This window comes from Seriola dumerili, unplaced genomic scaffold, assembly GCF_002260705.1.
Source record: "Seriola dumerili isolate Sdu_G_001 unplaced genomic scaffold, Sdu_1.0 BDQW01000216.1, whole genome shotgun sequence".
Lineage (NCBI taxonomy): Eukaryota > Metazoa > Chordata > Actinopteri > Carangiformes > Carangidae > Seriola > Seriola dumerili.
This window is the reverse complement of record NW_019174471.1, coordinates 1,380,275-1,404,544: the sequence shown is the minus strand read 5'-3', so window position 1 is coordinate 1,404,544 and position 24,270 is coordinate 1,380,275. Positions and strand designations below refer to the sequence as shown.

The 24,270-nt window shown below is 41.4% G+C and overlaps 1 protein-coding gene across 1 annotated transcript in view; it reads left to right on the top strand.

Moving 5' to 3' along the window:
* The window catches only part of kcnh2 (potassium voltage-gated channel subfamily H member 2), a 239,142-nt gene that overhangs the window by 117,763 nt on the left and 97,109 nt on the right, over window positions 1-24,270 (top strand). Inside the window, exons 3-6 of the mRNA XM_022754018.1 lie at window positions 2,118-2,273; window positions 3,155-3,368; window positions 3,800-4,131; window positions 4,216-4,427. Of these exons, the coding sequence (XP_022609739.1) occupies window positions 2,118-2,273; window positions 3,155-3,368; window positions 3,800-4,131; window positions 4,216-4,427 (914 nt within the window). The remainder of the gene's footprint in view (window positions 1-2,117; window positions 2,274-3,154; window positions 3,369-3,799; window positions 4,132-4,215; window positions 4,428-24,270) is intronic.

The window sequence follows — 24,270 nt, the reverse complement described above, 5'->3', positions numbered from 1 at the left end:
TAATATCTACCTGTTTACATGGAACCAGCACATATGTATTTTTTTCCAAATACATATATGCGATTGGTTTGACTTCCTTTACCACAAACCTGCTCTGTGTTATACATTAATATGATTTCACTTTTGTGTTTGTGCATATTAGCTGAATATGAATAACTGTATATGGGATGATTTTTTTTTTTCCAATGTCATTTTAGCTTCAGTCGTTCTCTCCTCTCTTGGTTACTAAATTGTGTTATTGAAACAACCCAAAAAAACGTTTTAAAAAAGGCCCCTGTGTGCTGCGGAGCTTTGTAAAGCAGCTTTACACATGATGCAGCAACACCTTCAGCGATTAAAAAGACTGCAAATGCAGTGTCATGGCTGTATCTTAGCTTATGAATGACTGGGCATCTACCTACACATGTGCACATAAGCATACACACACACAGACACACAGACACACATACACACACACGCTGCTAGATATGGCCAGATGGTGTAATCCTTTAGTTTTCCCCGTGTTTCATATTTTTTTTTCCCCCTCCTGTGTTGGGATTATGCTGTTGTCCAATCGGATTTCAGCCCACTCTCCAGTGATGATGTGAGATGAATGACGGGCGGGAGGGTGCGTGAGTAGGGCAGGCATGCAGTAGACGTACTGTACATCGCATTGTACTATATACCAAGCTGGCTGTAAGCGCTCTGCTCTGACGAAAACCGCCTTGGCTGCCATTGGTTGAGCTGGTCACTGACTATCACTGTCCAGGTAAGAGACGGGACGGGCCAAAGCCAGGAACTATGAGAGGAACAATTTAAGATCAGAAGGCCACTTCCAGCAGCGGCCCCTATGTCCAAGTTTAGAGGAAACAAATCTTAAAACAAGGATTATTGTGACAAACTGTAGTTCTATAGACAAATTCTCTAGAAGCCGAGCCTTTATTTTGACATCACAAACTGGGTGTTCTTCTTTCTAGCTTGGTTTTATTAAGCTGTTAGGACAAGGGGTTGCCTTGCCTGCCTGACACCTCAGAGATAATGTTGAATAAATTTCTTACTTTTGAGAAATTACTGAAATTGCAGACATTTAATAGCTGTCTGTCTATAGTTGTGCCACATAGATGGAGTTCTGTTTAAATATGCCGTAAAGGAATAAAACTTTCCACATGGACTGAAATCCCTTTGTAGTTTACCATCAATGTGACCTGGATCTGCATGTTGTAAGTTTTATCTTATTTTTACCTGCAGTTTATTACTAACGGTCGTTTGCTTTTTCTAAACCTGCTTGTGGAAGTTTCTGGATATTTTGTAGTACACATGTTTTCACTATGCAGTATTCATCTGCTGGAGGTTTTGGTATCCATTATGTCTCCTGCTGTGTAATGCAGAAGAGTAGGGGTAAAACCTCTTCAGCCATAGATTTCCCATGACACCTCTGGTATTTTTCCAAATCTGTGTTGATTGTGAAAATGTAGCACTACTCTAACTCTACCACTTTGAGGTGTTTCCAGATTGTGTTTCTGTAGTAGCACTGATTTTCATTCACTCCTGCAGGATCTTTTCAGTGTAGCCATTATTAAAATTAAAATGACAGTATCTTTATCATGTGTTATTGTGTGTGTACAAATGTATTTTATTGTTTTTAAGGATCAGTTTCCTGGTGTCAAAACCAGAGTAGCAGCTCATCCTGTCTTCCAGTCCAGCTGGTATGTGCAGTGTATTCAGTTATGTAGACCTGATAGAAAGCTCCGGGCCACTTACTGTCATATGTAGTCTAATTTCACGCTTACTTAGCTGTTTTAGCGCTTGTGGCAGATTAGCGAACGTGCCCAGCCCAGTATGGAACAGTGTGTGAGAGCTGATTAAGCGCAGATGCACATTTAATAAGGAGAGAGAATGAAAAAGTGTGTGCGTGAAAGTGGGCCTGTGTAATTAGGGCATATACATATGCTTACAATGACAGTGTGACATGCACGGGTGCATCTGTGACCACTCACAATGCACGTTACCTGCAGTAACCTGACCGGGGTTGGATGCTTTAATCCCAACTCTAAAACAGTATATACTTCAGCACGGCAGGAGCCGCCATCAAATACAATCAGTCTGACTGAGCTTTATCCATCTCTCTGTCCACACAGGTCAGTGCTTCCTGTGTATGGTGGACGTGGTGCCAGTGAAGAACGAGGATGGTGTGGTGATCATGTTCATCCTCAACTTTGAGGTCATGTCAGAGGACACACTTCAAGACCACAAACAGGAGCTTAACCACCGCCTGCCCACCTGGCTTGTCACTGGTAACTACTGACTAACCTTGTTTCTTTGTTTCCTGCTTTTTGTTCTGCGCTGATCAAGTGAAGTTTGAGAAACTTTGTAAAAACAGAAGAGTCAAGTTTTCAATTTGTTTAATTTTTTTAATGAAAAGTTCATAAAATCATTAATAAGCCTATAAATGACATTAACTGTTAGTAAAGTAGTGCAGTAGGTGCACAGACTGTACAGAAAAAAATAAAAATAAATAAATATCAGCTGCTGATTCACACACTGTTTTGGAAAATTAATATTTTGACTTGTTCAGTGCTTCAAACCTTGTCCAACACGCCGCTCTGGACATTTACATTTCTTTTTCATTAACTGAAGAGGCGACAACCATCACTTTAAATCACAGGGATCATTTGTTCATTTTATTGGCAGAAAGGCCAGGTGGTTCTGATATCTGCCGAGTAAATTTATTCCTGTGAATCCTGGGTATTTGTGTGGGATCAGGTTTGACAAAACGCTGTTGTTTTTTTTTTTTTTGTTTTTCATGAACTGTCTGTGCACTTAATGTTCCAGAGAGATAACCCCGGGGGAGCAGGGTCTGAAGTAGGACAGTGATTTGGATGTCTGTCTCTCTCTCTCTCAGCCAAATTCCTTATTTTTAACTTTGTGGCTAAAACCAAAAACCAATCAATGTTACTGTCCCAGATTCAAGTAGATTGTTTTTGAAGCTGTATTTTGAAGGTCTCAAATCTCCCTCTCTCCTAGCATGACCTCCATTACAATATCCTTCCATATCCTCTCTCTTGTTTCTCTTTCTTTTGCTCTTCATTCCCGCCACACTTTAATATTAGAACTCCCCCCGTCACTCTGCAGCCAACGAGTCTTTAACTCCACCTTCTCTTCTTCTCTCCACCAGGTCGTCCACGAGGCTTCAAGCTGCGTCTCCCCCTGCTGCGCTCCCTGTCCAACAGTAAAGTGTCTCTGGACGACGCGGAGGCCTGTCACATCCCCACTGCCACGCCCCTGCCGCTGCACCCGGACCACCACAGTCGCGAGTCCTTAGGCTTGGGGGAGTTCCTGCCCCTTCCCCCCTTACCACCAAACCACCAAGAGCAAATCAGTGGAAGCAGGTAGGCCAATCAAATCTGGAGTGTCTGTGCACAGTCTTTTGAGCTTGGTGATATAGAGCAACTTTCTGATGGGATTCCTACTGAAAACTGTTCTGATGAGAGTTTGTCTGGCATTGTTGTGGCATCTTTTTGTCGTCTTTTCCAGACTCTCCCAGGTTCATTCACTTTCAAATATGAATTTTTGTCGACAGAAAGAAATAGTATGAAATAAGAATACACCACAACTAATTTTAATTCCTTCTTAACATTGAAACTCTTTGTTGAAAATTCACCTTAAATGCTTCCTGCTAGCAAATTCTCTTGTCCCTTGAGCCCCCCCCAGTGAGGTCAAAGGTCACTGTCAGCTAGAAATAGCGGCATTCTGTTTTGCTTAGTTTTGGCGGACACTTGCCACCCTGTTAATACTCATTGTGTTCTTTTCTGTTTCCCAGGCCAGCTCTACAGAGTTGGCCAGAAGACCGCCGGGAGGACCAGCACACCTTACTGAGCTCTGGGCCTCCTGTGCCCCCTCCTCCGCCTCCTTCGCACGGAGCCCGCCTGGTGGGTCCCTTCACCCAGTCATCGCCCTGCGTAGCGCCCCACCACCGCCTCAGCCTCAACCCGGACGCCTCGGGCTCTAACTGCTCCTTGTCGCACAGCCGCTCGCGAGAGAGCTTCCACAGCATGCGTCGTGCGTCCTCTGTAGACGAGATTGAGGCCATGAGGCCCGACTGGGACAGAAAGAACCGCAGAGCGAGTATTCGGCTGGGCAGCAGCAGCACTGGTGAGAAAGAGGAGGCAGAAGAACAGAGGGCCCTTTCTATTATCTGCTTTGATTTTTACTTGTTTCCCTCGTGTGTGTTTGCAGGTGCAGTAAACAGTAAATCCAACATACTGAACTCCACATCGGACTCGGACCTCATGCGGTACCGAACCATCTCCAAAATCCCTCAGATCACCCTCAACTTTGTGGATTTCAAACCCGACCCACTAATTGCCCTGCCCACCGGGGAGATGGACATCATAGCTCCCTGCAAACTCATCGACCGGACGCACAATGTCACAGAGAAAGTCACACAGGTAGGAAGCAGTTCATGTTGGAGTGTGTGGTGTTCAGCGCAGGGAGAGGGGCTGTGCTCGTATTATTTGTGAGGCTTTCGATCCATGTCAACCAATCTGAGCTGATGATACACTTATGGTTCAGACTTTGAGCTTTTTCTATTCTCTGCTGCAGTCATGCTGAACCATACTGAAACCACTTACAGTGATGACAGTTACAGTGGTCAACGGCGTACATGGGGTAGAATCATTTCTATACAAAGGCTGTTTTAATGTTTAAGCTGTCTGTTTCATGACTTTATATTCATGTAATGAATACCCAAATGTCAATTAGATGGTAATCTGCATGAGAAGTAAAGAAAAAATAATTATCAATAAGCTTATAGTGATCAATTTGACTCGGACATACGTGATGAGCAGTTTCCACAGTACTTAAAATGTGTTTGTGCTCGTGTATTCGCTTCTGCATGCAAGGAACATTCGTGTGTGTGTGTTTACTCTCGAACAGATATGAAACTATGCCGAGATAATTTAATTTGCTCCTGCAAGATACTTTCATTTGCTGTAATCTGACCGGTCTTTCTGGGGAGATAATGCTCGTAGTACCAGCTCAATTGAGTGAGAATGAAACTGATTGAGTTCTGATGAGATGATGATGGAGGGTTGCATGGTGGTGTTCCAATTACCAGGAAGTGACTGAGAGAAACAGCAGCGCTTTCACCTGCTCACGCTCTCAAAGCTGAACCCTAACCCAAACTCCTGTTCGGATGGATTTCTTTAATTGAGAAAAATGATAAATTAGATCTTTTTTATTTTAAGGCAGACGAGCTGTGAGTTGTCTCTGTGGCTGGAATTTCATATTGAGAAGTGATTTTTGTCCAGATCCACCACCTGTGATTTTTTTTACCACATTTGCTAAAAAAAGAATTTGTCAAGTAATTCAGCTGAGGAGACAGAAGAGTCGACCGTATGGAGAGAAGGAACGTCTGCTCTGACCTCATTGTTGCTTTTTCTGTTGCACAAAAAGCACTCACATTTAGCAGCCAAGTAAAGAAGGAATATCAAATTATAAAAGCTCCTTTTTCATGTCTTTGTTGTCAGAGGAAAGCTTTATTGAGGGAAAGGATCGTACAAACAAGGTGGTTTTATGAGGAGGGTTTTAGAAAGTTTAACTTTAGTATTCAGCCTTTTTTAATCAGAGGAAGACGTCTTCCTGCGAGCAGGTTAATTAGGATGTTCCATCACAGAGCATTTTTCTGCTTTGTGCTGAGAGCTTTTGAACAGTCTTCATTTGATGAACACAACAAAAAGAAACGTTTGTAGTTTGTGTAAGCAGACTTTTATTTCATCAACTTTAGTGTTAGAGGTGAATAACACTCTACACTTTTACATTTCGTCTCTCTTTCATTGCGTTACTGTGTCACTTTCTCAGATTGATTGTCAAATTGACGTCAGCTCCATGCAGATTAATCAGTTTGCTATTAAAGCCCATATCTCCTGTGTGTTTTATACAACTGTGATGAACAGCAGGGGAAAGGATTATAGAGAGAAATGTGCCATAAACTTACAGCCATCTGACAAAGACGACATCTACACCCCTAAAGCAGTGACACCGTAGAACAGCCCACACTGTAAATCTGTGTCACCTGGTGTTCTTTGATGCCATTTTTAAAAATTAATGATGATTGGATTTTCGTAAACACCCCTGTAACTATTCTTAAATGTCTCTCATTTATCATGACCTGATTTTTGAGTATCCAGGTCCTTCCTATTATTATTGGTTTGTCAGATTTATTGTTGGAATACAGTTGTAATGTGCATTTTTTTCCTTTAAAACATGCATGCATGTTACAATATGAAGACATGATATTGACAGATTGTTCCGACTGTTGAAATTTAACTCTCACGTGCCTCTATGTTTATTTAAGTAATCTTTCTTAAACACAATACAATCATTTTTGAACACAACAGAAGAAATAATGATTAAAGTTCTACCTACATTCAACCTGAACTGCAAAACAACTAGGTTGCTATGTTGAACACTGAATGACTCCAAATGACCTTCTCTTGATAACTTAAATGATGGTCTATAGAATGAAATATGAATTATGATTCATGCTCATACTCATGTATTGCACCTTGCACCAAAGAAGGTGGGCCAGACCAGCTGGACGTCCTTCCTGAGTCTAATGTGCATGACTTTAAAAATTTAATGGCTTGTGGAACAAATGAACATTTGGATCTGTTCTGGTTTTTGGTGAATAGAGGGGGACAATATTGTCACCCAGATGGCAACAGTTTAAATGAAGAGGTGGGGGGTGGGGGGTGCCTCTTGAGACCCACAATGTTGTTGGACTTATTCATCATTCTGTTTCTGTGTTGTTTTGTGTGTATTTGCATTCTAACATGGAGACCCATGTTGGGAGGCGAGAGATGAATGAAGAGCAGAAAGATTAAGTTAAGCTCTCTGTTAGGACTGCAGTCAACGTCGAGGCACTGAAGGGGAATATGAATGATCTGTTCTTTCATATTGTCTGAGTGAGTCATCACGTCCTTTCTCTCTAAGTATCAGCAGAGAATAATCTAAAGTTGATGATGCAATACAATATAAACTTAATGCAATCATGCTATACAGTATGTGAGTTGCAGCTGGCAAGGTCACAACATAACCCCGGTGGCTGTGTGTGCGTATGTATGCATGTGCATTAACCTATAATGCATACTGTATTTATGTTATAGTGCAGATGGAGGAAACCGCACCAGCTGTGTCTCCACATGCTATGGACTGCTATTTATAGAGAGAATGGAAAATCACAAAAGAGCTGCATTTTCCATTTAATGTGTACCCACTCTTTTCTTCTGTTATGTATTTCTTTTTTTCTTTATTTAAAGTAGAAATCAGTAGGTGTTAATGGGGAAGCCAGTGGGAAGAAAAAGAAGTGCAGAAGTCGTGAATTCATAATAACCTCACAACAGGTGTTTTTTTAAAGTACTACTTGCTGCCCCCTGACTGTCCTGGGGAGTTAAAAAGTTGTTGTTTTTTTCACATGAAATACAGAGTGAGAGATAATCAGCTATACCTACAACTGAGCTCTGTGGTTCAACCTGAAGCCTTTATACTCTTTGGGACGTGTGGCACAACTGCTGAGTGGATAATATATTATTGGAAGAGCAGCTCATTACCGCCCGTGGCCTGAAGATGGCAGCACCATATCAGGAAGTGTGATGACAGGCGTCAGCAATTCCTCAGAGGGGCAGAGAAGAAGATGTTGAAAGGCAAACAGGGCTGAATAATTTAGGTGTTCCATAAAACATCTGACACCCTGAACAAGAACACATGCACATTCTCTCCCTCTCATTTGGAATGACTTCTGGCACTGTCCCCTTTTCCAGCTCTCAACGTTGGTTTTTGCCTCATGACCAAGCTGCTTGCGCTCATGCTGGCTCATGAATGTTAACTCATTCAGCTTTGTGCGCATGTAAATAGCTGGAATGTACATGCTCCAGTTGCCTTTTAAATGTAAATGTCTGTCCTCAGTTAGCATTAGCATTAGCATTCTCTGCTCATTTTGACATGGCAACAATCTATGCCTCTGTGTGAGTGTTTTATAAAGAGCTGCTTAGTGATGTGACCTGTAGTTGACACATTACTCAGTCTGATACAGGAGGATGGATGGATGGATGGATGGATGGATGGATGGATGGATGGATGTGGAGGAGGGGCGGAGAAGATTCTCAGAGAGAGGAAGGTCTTCAGTGAGATGCATGATGGGTTGTGTATTCCACTGAACAGTGTAGAGAAAACTGGGATGATGCCTCAGTGCACACTTGGACACACACATATAGACTTTGGAGACACTCATAGCTCTTATGACTATGGTCCCATCCTATAGGGGACACTTGATTAGCTACACACTCTCAGTTCTCATACAATATTCCTGACACACACACAGCTCCATACATGGCATTCCACGTGAACACACACACTAAAGCAAACTCACATACACCTTGACGCTCACACACACACACACACACACGCTGCCTCTCCACTCAAGCAGCCTGGCACATCCGACCCCACAGTGAAATCCAATGGAGGAATGGATGGCACACAGCGCGCCCAGCAGAAAAGCGGTAGGATCCTTCTCCATCTTCTTAAAAATCTAAAAGAGAATTGTGCAGCTTTTGGTAGAAGTTTGAGGTTTGGTGCCTGAGCATGGAGTTACTGTACCAGCTGTGTTGTTCAGTTTTCAGTGGAGAAGGCTGAGAGGGTTGAAAACATAACCAAAACTGTGAGTCTGAGAGAGTTTTCTTCTTATTTAAAATGTGGAGGAAGAAAAAAGATGAGCTGTAGAGGGATTCCCTCCAGCAGATAAAAGAAGTGATTGTTGGAGATCTTTTTGAGGTGTCTGATGAAGATCTAAGAGTATTATAAGAGTTTATTTACTACTAGTGTGTTATAATCACCAGAATCACTTTAGTTAGTGTTCAAGCCTTAAAAGCTTCGCCACGTCAACAACTTTAGATGTTAGTGACACGTGGCTAATGGTGTTTTTCTTTTACCTACTGGATGACTTTAAATAAGTGTATACATACAGCTATTTACATATTGTGACATTCAGTAATGATTAGTCATTATTACTGTAGGTTGTATTTGATACAAATATCGTCTATAATTTGAATTTTCTTCCTCGTCTTACCTTTACTTTAAGTGTCTAAAAATGAGGTTACAACATCAAATCTGGATTACACTGCAAGACATATTTTCAGTAATCATTAATCACAATGCAACGATGATTACAGTTTTATATGCTTCATTCTTCTGCATTTCCAGACTTTAACAGGCATTTCAATGTTTTTCAAGGATTGGAATATTGTTCACAGCACTTTGATTTATCCTTGTTCTGCTCACTTATCATTCAACAAGTATTCACAGTCTTCTAGTTTCCTGCTCTGTTGTTTTCTTACGTGATAAAAGTAAGAAGCCAAACTGTCATATTGTTGTATGGCTGTTAAGAACTCTGCAGATCCAATTTGCCTTTAGGGGGCTGTGTGGTGAGACCAAGGTCCATTTACAAATTAGAAACAGTTCAGCATCTCTGCTGGAGACGCATTCTTTGTTGTACTTTAACGAGATTCAGCCACAATTAAGTCGCACATAAAAAGTCAAAAAAATTTGGTTAAGAATCTTCAAAGTGTTGACACAAAAAGTTGGAACAAAAGACGACATGACAGTCTCTCAAGTTTATTGCTGAGCACCATGGTGGAGAAATCGTGGATGGGGTGGCAAAAAATAGTCTCAATTAAAATGATTTATATGGTTAGTTTCTCGGAGCCAGTCGATTCCTTTCCTCTCCCTGCTGAGGCGCTGCGACTTAGACTCAAACTGTTCACATAAATCATCAAAAAGTGGTTATTTTTTTCAAATGTGTTACATTTTACATTCGTCGCCATGTGAAACTGCTGCTACTTTGTGAATCCGGAGTATATCTGGTATTGGTGCAGGGTACTGCAATGAGCCACTTATCAAAGAACACTTGTTATGTCATTATAGACTTACATTACATTAAATGGAAAGTGCCCTGTTTATATTTCTTTAATGAGCTGGATTTACAGGGAATGAGAGGAGCAGAGCTCTGTGGGGAGGGCAGGAGGAGTGTGTCACATCTTTACTGTACTCATGTGGGTGTGTGTTTATGTACTGTATGCATCTGCCTGTGATGTGAAAATGCATAATATATAAGTTTGTATGTATATGTATGTCTCTTGAGTGCCTTTTGGGGTGTTTGTCCATTTTTCCTGTCTGTTTGCTGTACAGTGACTCAAGCAGTTATGTGTACCAAAAAAAATTCTTTACATTTTAATATATAATGTGATGCCAGTGCAAACTGCTCATACATCATAGTAATCTCTGCATATATTATGTGGTTTAGAGGGATATTTTTGTAGTCATACAGAATGTTTCCTGTTTGCTATATTAGTTTTACAACCTTATTGGCTTTTCTATTAGCACAAATAGGTGCCTGATTTTTCTCCTAAGTGGCATTAGACAGCAAATATTTTCAGCCAAAGGCTTTTGACAACATCTGTGACCAGACATTCATTCATTCATTCATTAGCCTTACCGCTTTATCCTTTTAGGTTCGCAGGGGGGCTGGAGCTAATCCCAGGTGGCATTGGGCGAGGGTGGGGTACACCCTGGACAGGCTGAGACATATAGAGACAAACAACCATGTTCACATTCACAACTATTATTTAGAGTCACCCGTTAACCTGCATGTCTTTGGATTGTGGGAGGAAGCCAGAGTAAATGGAGAAAAACACAGGCAGGCACGAGGAGAACATGCTAACTCCAAACAGAGAGGCCCCAGCCGGCAGGTTCTTGCTGTGAGGCGACATGCTTATCTCTGCACCATTGTGCCACCCATGACCAGGCCTATATTTCCTAATATATGGGTATCTTCATTAAAACTGGCATTGCAAAAAATAGGTAATACATGATTCATGACTGTTCTGTATGTCCCTTTATGTTGTCCACATGTTCCTACTTTCCATCTGCACTGCACCTAATAAGTTGTACACAAGTGATGGCCACTCAAACTTGGTGGCAACCCACTTAGTAAAGTTGAGATTCCTCAATTAGTTGAAAGTTTGTCGAGTAAAACTGGAACAATCTTAGAATGAAACCTTAATTATGCATTGGGGGAAAAAAGCTGCAAACCATGTTTTGTTGGAGGATTAAAAATATGACAGAGACTTTGATCAGAGTTCATTATTCCTGCATGTCACCGCCTCATTCATGTTTGCTAGTGACTGCAGCCCCTGTTACTCAATTAATTGAATTCCCTACTAGTCAAAGTCTGAGTCACATTTGCATAGGGCCATGAGTATGCATGAGCTTTCTAAATAGTATATGACGTGAATGATTCAAAAGCAGGTATTTTTAGCAGTGCCACATGTTTTTTGCTGAGAAAGCGCCAGAGGGGGCGCAGGGCTCCAATGTGACTCTGGTTGTTTTGGTGAGAGATGCACCTCTGGCAAAGTCCCACAGCAGGGCAGTGTCCGTTAAATAGGGCAGAAATTAGTAGAAACGAGGGGTTTTATCGTCTCCAATATGCTCTACCCAGCTGTGTGAATCTGTTTCAGGCTGATGGTTTCAAAGACGTGTGCAGGTGTTAATTCTTTCATTTCTTACCCTTCTTTGTGTCACAGTGGTAGCCATTATAACTCCTTTATGCATTTATTCTGCGTATGTAATTTTGTTTTGTGAGGATGGCTTTCAGACATGAGTCCAAATTGCAGCAGTAGATCTCGCTGTGAAACTGAGAGCACAGAATAATGGCTGTCCATAGATGTTATGAACTTTATTCATCTCCAAATTGGAATAACTTCTGCACCAGGAAGACAAAGGAAATAGGATTTATTTAGGCCATTTGCTGTTTGAGCCTGCAGCCATATTCTATAGCTCAAGTAACCAATTTCCTATTTGCAACACATATCTTAAATAGCTTTTTTGTTTGCATTCAAATTGCCCTATCGCCTCTTAACGTATTGGATTTCTGTGTCTAATGTGACAGTATGATACCATTTGGTGAGAATTGTACATGTGCGGTATCGCCGATGCCTGGCTCCGTCAGGTAAATGAGCTGGAATAGAGGAGCGTCTGGGAGCATGTGACGCATTCAACCTGCAGAACTGTAATTTAGCCGCCCACTCAGAGGCTCTGCCTCAATACCTCAAACTGATTGAGTGCTTCCTCCATGTGAGTTCAATGACCCACAAAGAAAGAGAGCATGTTGTCAGTGTCTTGGAGCAACTTGTATCCATCCAATTCACATGGAAGTACACTCTACAGGCTTTGTTAGGTCACTGTTTCAGATGTACAGTGATAACAATCCTGTCCAGATCTGTCTTGTGTCATTTTCACAGACATTCTCTGTGACAACGAATAATGAAATACCAACCAAAGAAAAAGGTCCAGTGTGAGTGTTGTGTGTTGCGTGAGCTAGTGTAGGATGAAGTGGATTACATAAAGCATTAATCATCCTACTAAGCAGCCAGGATACTACTGACTGTATCAGAGTGTAAACAATCACAATATTAATTGTATAACCTGGTCACGTGACTCCGGGAAGTCTGGAACTGGAGCAGGTAATAACAGAGTTATTATATAGGTGAAGTTTTGTAATTAATCCATGAATCTTAATGTTAAAACAGAAGCCTGGTGTCAGAAGTGACTTTGAATGTATCGTCTCTATTGAACAAATGTGCTCATTCTCAAGCAGCTAATCTATAACACACTAATCTTTTTCACTCTCCTGCTGCTGAGAGCGACCCCATTCAAACAACATTAGAGACATCGATTTGGCCATTTGTAACGCTCTACATAACATTAGTTGGTTTCAAGTAAATGTTGGTGCGTCTTTGAAACATGGTGACACTTTTCAATGAGGACTTAAGGACAGTCGCAGTTAGGTTTAAGTGAGATGGAAAGTCTTCCAGGATTAACAACAGACTGAATAAGTTCAGTTTTGTTGTTTGGGTAGAAGTTGTTATTTCTGCAGCTTTAATGTAAAGTTTGACAAGGGATACATTCATTAGTTCTTTAACTGAAATGATGAAACAGAGTAATAAAAATGTTGAGATAAATGTCACAACAATAAAAGATTTTGGGAACTTCTCTTAATGCAAAGTGTATAAAGGAACCAATAGAAAGAAGAACAGCTCATTACAATGCCATAAAATATGATATTTCTTTATGAGAAAATATCTGTCATCATTCTTCACCTATTAGTTATCAAGCAGATTCTTTGTTAGTGTGTGTGTTTGTGTGTATCTGTGTGTACCTGTGTGTACCTGCTCAGCAGGAACTGGCTAACTGAATCTGTCTGGCTCTAATTCGCACCCAGACAGGAAGGCTTCTCAATCTGTTTGTAGTTTGATTGAACGCCTTTTACCACTGCTGGAAGGCTACCTCTCTGTCTTCATCCTACACACACACACACACACACACACACACACACACACACACACACACACACACACACACACAATGTATGGCAGACTTTTTTGAAAGCAAGAGAGCCACGGAGTGAGAAACAGAGAGGGAAGAAGGAAGAATGGATGGAGGGGGGTGAATAGGAAAAAGAAAAAAGGTGAGGAAAAGAATGAAGGAAATAAGACGCAAAATACTAAAATGAAAAAAGAAATTAAGGGAAGATGGGAGAAAGGAAGGAAGGAAACTTAACAGGAAGAAAAGGAGGAAATAGACGTGTTATGTAAAAGAGAAGGAGTGAAGACCACATAGAAGTAAAAGTTCAAAAAGGAACAGATGAAATATTCAAGGTCATTCAAGGTCACCCAGTCTGCTCCCACACCTTCGTGCACTCTGTCCATCCCTCCCTTCATCTCCTTGTTTCTCCACAAATCTTCTTGTGTTATATCTACCTCTGTCACATCCCTTTCTCTCCCATTATCTTCCACTGCTTCTCCTTTCTTCATTTCTATCTTTATCATTTATCCTCTTCTCCTTTTATGCCTTCTCCTGTTCCTTTCTTTTCTCCTCTTTTGTTTTATCTCTCAGTCTGTCATTTTTCTTTTCTTCTCTTTTCTCCCCTCTTTTCCCTCCTTCTCTCTCCTCTGCTGCTCTCTGTCTGTGTGACCCATTTCCTTGGCCCTGGCCCCATTAATCACAGGGCTGTGGGCTTGGCCTGCCTGCCTCCCTGCCTGGCTGCCCTTCCTCATCATAGCAGGTAATTGAATGAGAGAAGGCTCAAGGTCCCAGCACTAAGCAACCATTGATAAGTCTGTCATTTACCCTGCTTACATATGACCTGGTTGCTTTATTTTGACTTGGCCGCCATGGTTGGTTATGGTGTAGATACATGTCTGATAATGGAGATCTATCTATATTTGCTAGAGCACATATCTGTCTGAGAAGGAAGGTTGCACATTAAATACTAATGGAAAAAAGACAGAAAACAGAGTTGTACCTACGTTTATCTCTGAGGAAGTGCACCGTGCAAGTGCATTACAGGTACATTGCCTTACCTTATGATATTTTAAGTAGATTTCTGCACCTGTACCATTTGAACCTTCACAAAGGACATACAAGAACTGTATAATTACAGTAAAGAACAAGGATCTACTCTAAGTCACCAAAATGTAACTTTGCGTCATTCAGTGAGCTACATTAACGACTTAAAGCCCCAGATTGTTTATTTGTTATATTCTCTTTCACTTTACTGAAACATTTGGAATTAGTGTCCCCATGTTTGTCAAAGTGTGTTTTTGATTCCACTGCGAGTCGCCATGAACGTCCTTTATATTCAAGCCCTTGTTAGACGAGTTCTCATATTGCTGATTAAGCAGATAGCTACATACGTCCTTGCGTATATGTAGGAGCTGATAAGCAGAACCCAAATGCAGTTGTTTTTATGGGTACCCAGTTCTTAGCTTTTTGGGACCAGTTCTGATTTGGAACCATGTTTCGGTTCCCAACCCAATCTCTTGGGTCAGAGCTGTGTTAGTGTTTGTGTAATTACTGTTACTTTAGTTTAGGTGAATGGTACAGATTTGTGTGTTAAAGTATAAGAAAGTAGTCGATACATTAATTCTTATGCCTATATTTTGTTTGTCATCGTTCATTTACTTCTTTTTACATAATCATAGCTTTGTTGTGCCGCTGCTTAAAGTCTCTGAAAGTAGCGGATATGAGTCTCAGTTTTAGCTTGCTTGAGATGAACCCATTTCTATGCCTTACCCAATTGATTTCAGCTGTTAACCCCACAGGGGAAATGGTTGCATCCAGATCGGGTTAGTGAGGCAGTCAGGGTCCCACCTCGGACCAATCCATCAAGGGGTGTGGAGGGGTGGGGCGGGGAAGGCGAACAAGCTCATCTCAAGAGGCAGCGGAGTGAACCATGGAAGTCAACGAGGTGCTCTGTCACTGACACACACAAGCACACACACATGCAGAACAGTTCATGCCTACAGTGCAGCCAGAAGCTAGTTTCCATTATTTTCTACTGTGTTGTAAAAGCACTTGTACTGTAATAGAAGCAGTTTAGGTGTGTAAGCCTGCTGTTTTCTCCATCAGTCAGATGTAATGTAGCATTAATGCTGATCAGATTAAACAGCAATCTAATGATTAATCTGTGTTAAAGTGTTGTGCATTAATCTGGGTTTTGACTAAATGTTATTATGTGAAATTATTTCCTGATGAATCCACTGACAGCACTTATCTTCTCTATATATTTACAAATGATGCTCAATTACTGTAATTGCATTAAGAGTATCGTGCTGGGATTATACAGAGCACAAACATTCATCACTGAGCTAACACACATGACTGGGAACAAATATAAATATACTCGTACACACACACACACACACACACACACACACACACACACACACACACACGGATTTGAAATTTCTAAATCACCCATAAGGTCAATGTTAACACTCTGACTAAGAAATCAATAACTGAGTCGATCTGTCACATCTTTCTCTTTCCCACACACACACACACACACACACACACACACACACACACACACACACACACACACAAAAATCTGATTACTTGTAGTTTCAGGACAGTGGAACCCTCTTGAGACTACAGAACCTCTCCAGAGATTAGCTTGGTGTCGGCTACTTGGCGGCCGCCAGGGAATGGAAGCAGAGGCTGCCATTTAAACCCAGTCATTATCCATGACCCTGGTCCAGACCTTGAGCCCTGCAGAAATATCACGGTATATACCAGCAGAGCAGCGCTGCAGCTACGCACGCTTCAGCACAGCAGCAGCCCAGTATAGAACTTTTGTAATGCACCCAGGGAGATCAAACAAACACTGTGTGTACACACACACACACACACACACACACAGTTAAACACAGTCACATTAACAGATGCAATTTTGAAACTTCCCCTCAGTCTTCACTAATTATTGGATACTGACTGATTGTATGTTATACTTATATTAAGAAATCACCTTGTATTGAGGTGCCTTTGAGCAAGACACCCAGTTTCTAATGGAGCTGCTCAGTTGGTTTTGATACTTTTAATACAAATTTTATGAAACTTTAATTGCCTTTCTATGAAAGAATACTGAATGTTGAAAAGCCCACAGAGACACAATAGATGACTGTGTGTGTGTGTGTGTGTGTGTGTGTGTGTGTGTGTGTGTTTCCCCAGTGCCTGCCCATTGGCTTGTGAGTCGACCATCTGCATGTGCAGCTTGCACTGATTTGTTTCTGTTCTCTACGTTTCTGGTTCATCTGTGTGTTAAAAAATTAGTTCATTCACACACACACACACACACACACACACACACACACACACACACACATACACACATACACACGTGTGTCAAATTAATAAACTCTACTGCTATAGGCAAATACTAAAACCAGGCCTCCCCAGTGTGACATGCTTCAGTGACAAATCACCCTCTGGTGTATCGTATTCAGGTTAGCTTATTTCCTGTATAGGAAACTGCTTAGCACACAACTTCACTAACTGGGAGACAGACCAACCCATGTAGGATTATTGGCGGGGTGGGTCGTCTCCTTTCAGGTGTGTAGGTGTGTAGGTGTGTAGGTGTGTAGGTGTGTGTGTGTGTGTGTGTGTGTGTGTGTGTGTGTCTGTGTCTGTGTGTGTGTGTGTGTGTGTGTCTGTGTGTGAGAGATAGTAGCACCACCTGGCCCGTTCAGCGAGAGCACATCTGTGTCCTACTAAAGCTGGGAGTTGTCCGGCACCCTGACATGACACATCAGCTCCGCAACAGCGTGTCATGTCATGTCTGTGCTGTCACAAGCCGCTGCAGAGCATCATGGGAGCTGGGAGATTCTCGTCGACCCACCTGCTGAGATTGACTCATTTTCCAAAAGTTAAACTCCACGGGAGACTCTCTGTTCCCTGTGCTCTCATTTACTCCCTTTCTCTCCACCACTCTCTCACTCGATCTGTCTCTCTTTTGTCTTTCAATTTCTCTCACTCTCTTCTTATTTTTCCATTTCTCTCTGTTTTTGCCTCAGTTTTGCTCTCTGTGCCTGTTTTCTTTCTCTCTTTGACTTTTGCTTTCTTGCTTTTTCCTCATCACTTGATTCTCACTTAGCATCTGTTCTATCCTTATTTCGAAGTGTGCAGGCGGCGCTCTCTCTTTTAATCATTTTCTCCATATATTTTTAGTGCTGTCGACCTCCAGTAGCCTTCATTTAAGCCAGAATGGTTTAGAGGAGGAGAAAAGAGTTTTTAAGGGATTCATGCAAAATTCAAGGGGAAAAAAAAACACTGTCTTGGAATGGACTGAGACCAAGTAGACAAGCAGATGGGGCTGACTTTTGAACCGGAACAAAGCCACACGGACCGGAGACTACAGTTCAGCCCGAGGACATGTCTCCGGGGTGATCTCAGGACACTGGCATTGTGGCTCAATGCTGCCCTGCTGTTTACCAAAAGGATTTTGTGATTACTATGACAGCTAAGTCACCTCCACTTTAAAAAAAAAAAAAAATGTGTTGAGCTGAAGCCAAAACTCCCTTCAAGAAAAAAAAATCCCATCAGCAGTTTGTCTCACCTTATATTCTTGTGTCGTGACACGTACGTGCAGACAGTTTGTGTCACATAGACTTTGCGCCACAAAAGCTTCTACAAACGACATAACTTTTTACAGTGTCCATCTTCCCACATTTTCTCTTAGACTCTGTGAGGGAAGATGCAGTGTAAGAGGGAAGAGATCCCAGCTGAGTCTTTGAACGTTGGCAGCGGTGCCAAGAGGCAAAGCCGGACTGCAAAAATATGTTTTTGGATTAACTACAAATAGAATGATACTTCAATATTTATGTGCCTTCTCTCAGCTTCTCCTTCCTCATCATGCTGGAGAAACTGCATCTTAGTTGGATTTTCACTATTTTGCTACCAACAACAAAAACATAAAATACCAGGAAAGCACATTAGTTGGTGTTAGGAACAACAAACAACAAAACCTCCCCGAACAGCTACTGGAGGCATTTAAGTGTTTGGCACATGGAGTCATAGTCAGAAAGTCGAGGTTTTTCTGCCTCTCTGCAGATTCTCCTGCAGCCTGTCGAAGGTTCAGACATAACGGTGGGTTCTGTGATTTTTTTTGCCTGTGGCAAATATGTGTCACAATGTCACATATGAGTCATATTTACATAGCACACACACATGCACACATATACAATAAGTTAAGAGAGAGAGAGAAACAGCTGAGAAAGCAAGAGAGAGGGTGACGTTACAGCAAATTGTAGCTGGCGGACGTGTGGCTCTTTGTTTAACCCAAAGGTGACATGTCCTCTGTCATGTCCAGTGGCCGTCCATTGCTTTTGTTGCCCCTCTGGACCCTCATTAGCTCCATCAACACCTGAGATGTTCTGAAGGTTTAGTGAGGCGCTTCTCAGCTTGTCATGTGTTTGTGGAATACAGTCCTATGGTGTGTGTGTGTGTGTGTGTGTGTGTGTGTGTGTGTAATCCATTAGGAGCTCTTGTCACAGCCCAGGCTGTCTTTGTCTACTTTTTTCCAATACCTCCATGTCTGCTGGGAAGAACTAAGATAAAGTGTATTGAATGAATGTGAGGTTTGCTTCATTTCTTTATCCTTGTGGTTTGGTTTAAAGTTAAGTATGCTAAATATTTTCTATCAAAAGAAATCCCACTTCAATCTTGTGGGAACTTCTCACCTTTCCAGATATTACATCAAATAAAAGGGTTGCAGATGTTCAGAGGGGTATCAGGGAAAAACCCTCGTATTAATGTTGACATTGTGACCTCACTGTCAAAGTCACCATGAAGCCAAAGCAGAAACTGCTGAATAAATAGTTTTAGAGCTCACTGTAATTTCCCAAAATAGTCTTTGCTATGTTGTCTGCTGGTTTCCACGGTATTAATGACAAACAGGGACAGTTTAAAGAAGATTTGGAATGTTTAATCCTCAGTAGTTTTAGCTTTGAGAACTTATACTAAGTGCATACTTGGCTGTAAGGGTATTTTGGGCAGAAGTTCTCAAATGGCCCTTATGTAGACTTGCAAGAAGCCATTTGGGGACTGCACTTGTATGAGGTCTTTCATCATTCAAAGAAATATATTTCTTTGCTTTTGTACGTGCAAAAGAATTTTAAATGAATATGTAAAACATCCTCTTACATCTTGTGAGAATGTATTGATCCTTTTAAGAATAATTCAAGCACTCAACCACTTACCACATTCTTGTTGATTATTCAGGTTCCTTTTTCAGAATCAGCCAAAAATGCCCAATATGTCTGACATTTCTCAGATTTTATATTTAAAAAGACCTCTCATCACATCATCATATTTCAGAATGCCAGTCAAAAATGTATTTACAAATTTCAGCAACTGCATTTTCACTCTCCAACACCTGAATGCCTTCGTCCTGTTTTCTTTCCATGTAAACTATTATTATGCATGAAAGCAGAAAGTGAAAACCTCAGGGTTGTGCACTGTGCCGACATTTCAGTCACAGTATCAATGAATCTCGCTGCTATTCCTCCATCACAGCGCTGCTTTGCATGCAAAGTCTGTGCTCTGTGCACCCCCACCTCATCAGTTTTGTCGGGGGGGGGGGCAGCAGGGTGAACCCCCAATTCATTCGACTGTCCCCGTTATCACACTCTACAAAAGAATGAGATGTTATTGTTGACAATGCTGGACACTGGAGAAACATAATTGCAGATAAGTGTTTGAGGGTTTATTAGCATACTGTCCAAGTCCCATGAGGGTGCTCACAAACCCCTTGGTGCCTCTGTCATGGCAGGGGGGCCGTTCCTGAGGAAGGACAAAGGACAAAGTCATAGCCATCAGCACGTGCTTTGAAATGTTTTCACATCTCTCCGGAATACGTCATATCTGACCACAAACATGGACAGCGTGGATTTGGCTTGAGTCGGCACTTCTTAGTCTCCCATCATCACTTTGTGAACAAAGAAGTAAACACACAAACACAAGGTACAGGACAGAACATTTTAAAATGAATGCTGTTGTATATTTTGGCTGTAGCATATAAATATAAATAATTGCAGCCCACTTGGCCAAATCTGGACCTCCAACACAAATACATCATACAGGCTTACACAATGCCTGTAAATCATTGTTGGCCCCCATTGAACAGCACTGAAAAATCTGGCCCGTGGTTGAATGTAATTGCTGCCCACTGCAGTGTGATATACAACCTGCAACACAACCCTGTCTGCTCAGAGTTACATCTACAAAGTACTAAATTTCAATACAAAACATGTTTGCCATCAGAATTTGTTTATCTAGATAATGAGGAAACATTTCTAATGAATGTCACAAAATGTTCACTGAGATGTATTTTCTTTGTTTACCCTGAAGCATCTTTTCTTAGCAACTCAAGTATGATATGAACATTTGGTCTGTTTATGTTTGGGACCTCACAGCTCTTCGATAGATGATGTCCTGAGATGGGACGTTCAACTGAAACTATGATCTTTTCCCTTCCTTTTGCTTTTGTTGCCTACATTTAACCACATTTAGGGGACAGGATACCAACACCGTTAACCAGTACCAGAAGGGCCAATCATGGTCCACCATCTACCCTAACCACCCTGCTACAACTTCTGTGTGATACAGAAACATACTGGAAATGATCCAGGCTGTTACCTCTCTTTCAAATGAAGAGGAATTGGTTGAACATAGAATATATTTTCCAGGGGAGGTAATTGTAAAAAGTCACAATGCTAAATAGCTTGTCTTTGTTAAACTGTAAGTTTTTAGCGTGCAGAATCAACTGCAACATACAAACATGCTACGTGAAGTTGATTTTTGTCACATATTTCCAAAAACATTTTTTGACTGATAGTAAAACAACCTCTGAAATAAGATGCTCTGTGTTGCATAGCAATTTCTTTTTGTGCCTTAAGTGTCAAACGTCTTATGACATTCAACCTGAAGGCACACAGTGTGAAGATGTAGAATCTGTATTCTGTGGTTATTAATGTGGGAATGATTTACTGGTGGTGACCTTGTTGACTTTTCATAGGTGCTGCATTTAAAATGGCTTTGGAAATCCTCAATCACGCTGGAGTAAAATGACCTGAATAGAGAGGCAGTGTAAACAAACAGAGCAATGAGACTGAATGTATTTGTTCCACTAGACTGGCTGTGAGGTGCAACACTTTAGCATCCTGTGGTATTTCCAAAAGACCACCGATTCACAGTTTAAAAGAGCAAATCCCTCACAGCCTCAGCGGCTCTCTGTGGGAGTCTCTCTCCATTCTTTCTCTCTTTTCTCTCTTTCTGTCCCTCTTTCCATCTTCCTTTCTCCTGCTTGCTCCCTCTGTTTGCCAGTCATCCTGAAAGGTCAACCCCACCTGGCGCGGCACGCAAAGTGAACTGTCAAATCCCATCTGTCATTGTGTTTGAGAGAGTGTGTGTGTGTTTGTGTGCCTATGGTAGACCATTTAGTGTAATTTGTGAAGAGGGTAAATAGATAAATACTGTTAATATCTGTGTCTAATTAACTGACATCTCTGTGACAAAAAAACATAAGTGAAATTGAAATTAAAATCATGTTGCTAAGAAATCATTATATGAATCCTTTCAGTTTTAACATGTAAGTTTTATTTGTTTTTCTGCAGTGCCCCTACATGTGCGTGCTCCAGAGGGAATGACTTGCACACCTGCCAACATTTAAGTTTAAAATACTTTTTAGTATTTTTAGCTGCATAATAAACATATATTCATTCATTCATTACATTTTTTTAATTTAAATTCCATCACATGTCAACTAATATTATTATTAGATAAACATTTCATGAACATTAATTAACAACTTACACAATTAATTGTGCAGTCAAATGTCCTGCTGCCTGCGCAGACAGCAGCTGCACACGCCATGTGAGTTGGGTTGTAGGTTGCCAGGTCCTGGTAACAGCTGTGTTGAAATTGTATGCCTGTGTGTGGATCGTGTGTCCAGCTTGTGTCCCATGCACAATCTGGCAACTTGGCCAACGTCAGACAAACATAAAACATATGGATGTATCTATGATGCTTGTTTATAATAAAGGTTGAGGGCCGTGCAGATTACAGGAGTAATGACTGTGAAATACGGGAGACTCCTGGGAAAAATGGGAGTGTTGGCAGGTATGTTTTTGGTACGGACATATAATGATAGCATTGTAATTTTGTAGGTGAAATGCCTGTGTGACAAGCATGAAAAGAGTTGTTGCTAATATCACTTCAATTTCCCATGGCCACACAGGCAGTTAATCAATGTTATTATATATTTCTTATCTCCTCTGTCATTTGAGCACTCTCTATATTCCACTGTACATTAGTTACTCTGTGTGACTGAGTGATTCAAATGTCAGGCTAGAGCCCGGAGTGCTGAGGTTACTGGTTGAGTTTTGACAGTTGAGTAAACACAACTCTTCCCATGAAATACAGCTAACGCTAGTCGGATGCACCAGCTTCGCCTGATGTGGGAGGGACACAATAACTTAATAACTCATTCACTGCTGAAATAACATTATCATTAAGTGCTAATGTGGGTAAGCTAGGCTAACTAGCTTCCACAGTCTGAGTGAAATGCAAACTAAATGGCATGATGGGTATTCACAACCTGGCAACATATACACACACACACACACACACAAACAGCATCCAACTGGGCTACTTTGATTAATAGGAAAGCAGATATTAATTAAGGGTCCTGTATGCATGCGTGTGTGCGTGTGTGTTTGTGTGTGTGTGGGTGTGTGTGTGTGTGTGTGTGTGTGTGTGTGATTAATTCTCATAGCTCTGCAACCAGCCTACCTGCATATATGCACAAGTACACCCTTAGACACACGGACCCATTGTACTGATGAATACGTTGAGTCACCGTGTTGCCACCACTGCTGTTATGAATCATGGAGGTCAGGTGACGTAAATAGTTTAGTGAATTAGCCAGTAGCAATAATTTGTAGAGGTTGATGTAGAATAATGTGTTTGGTGAACCTGAGAGGCGGGGAAAGGTTATACTGTTGGACTACATTATCAGAACATGCAGAAGTGGCACTGTTCGTATGTGTGTGTGCTCTTGTTAACAAGTGTGCGTGAAACCTGTCTGCCACGATGACGGATGTACTTCAGCGCACAAATGTGCACAATCCCTGGTTGATGACTGTAGATCACCGCGTCCATCACGATGCTGTTTCTAAATATCATCTGTGGTGGCATTTATGAGACAGGGTCTTGTGTTATTTAGCCTCTGACACACAATCAGCCTTGACCTTTATTTGCTGGGCAACAGATGCATAACTCACAGTCACTCTCAACACTCTCCCTCCTTGTGCACACACACACACGCCTGTTTACTCACTGGTGCATAAATGGATGCACTTGCTCAAAAGTATGTTCTTTCCACCACATGATGATTTTTTTTTTTTTTTGACAATTTTTGTGAGAAATGTGCGAGACATCAGGAAGTGAGAAGATATCAGTAGACCAGTGTAACAGAGGCGTCTATCAAACACATTTCTTAAATTGGAGTTTGGGACAGCAATGACATGGAGACATTGGCACATCTTCAGTGTGTCGACTTTCCCTTTAATGTACTGTAAAGAAGGAAGCAGTATTTATAAAACTGAGGTTTGGTTTTGAAAACTGATACAAACCGGCATGATTGTAACGTTAAATGAGCCAAGGGACCTGGATCCTGCTGGTTCAGGTGTGGACAGGTATCACAGAAAGAAGTCAACTCCATAATGTGCTCTCGCAGTCCTTGCTCCTTTGCACCTAAATCTTTTTTTAGCTGCAAAGCATCCTGATGATAGGCTGCACTCTCTCCTAATGCTACACCAGTCCTTGATTCCTTGGCTCTCT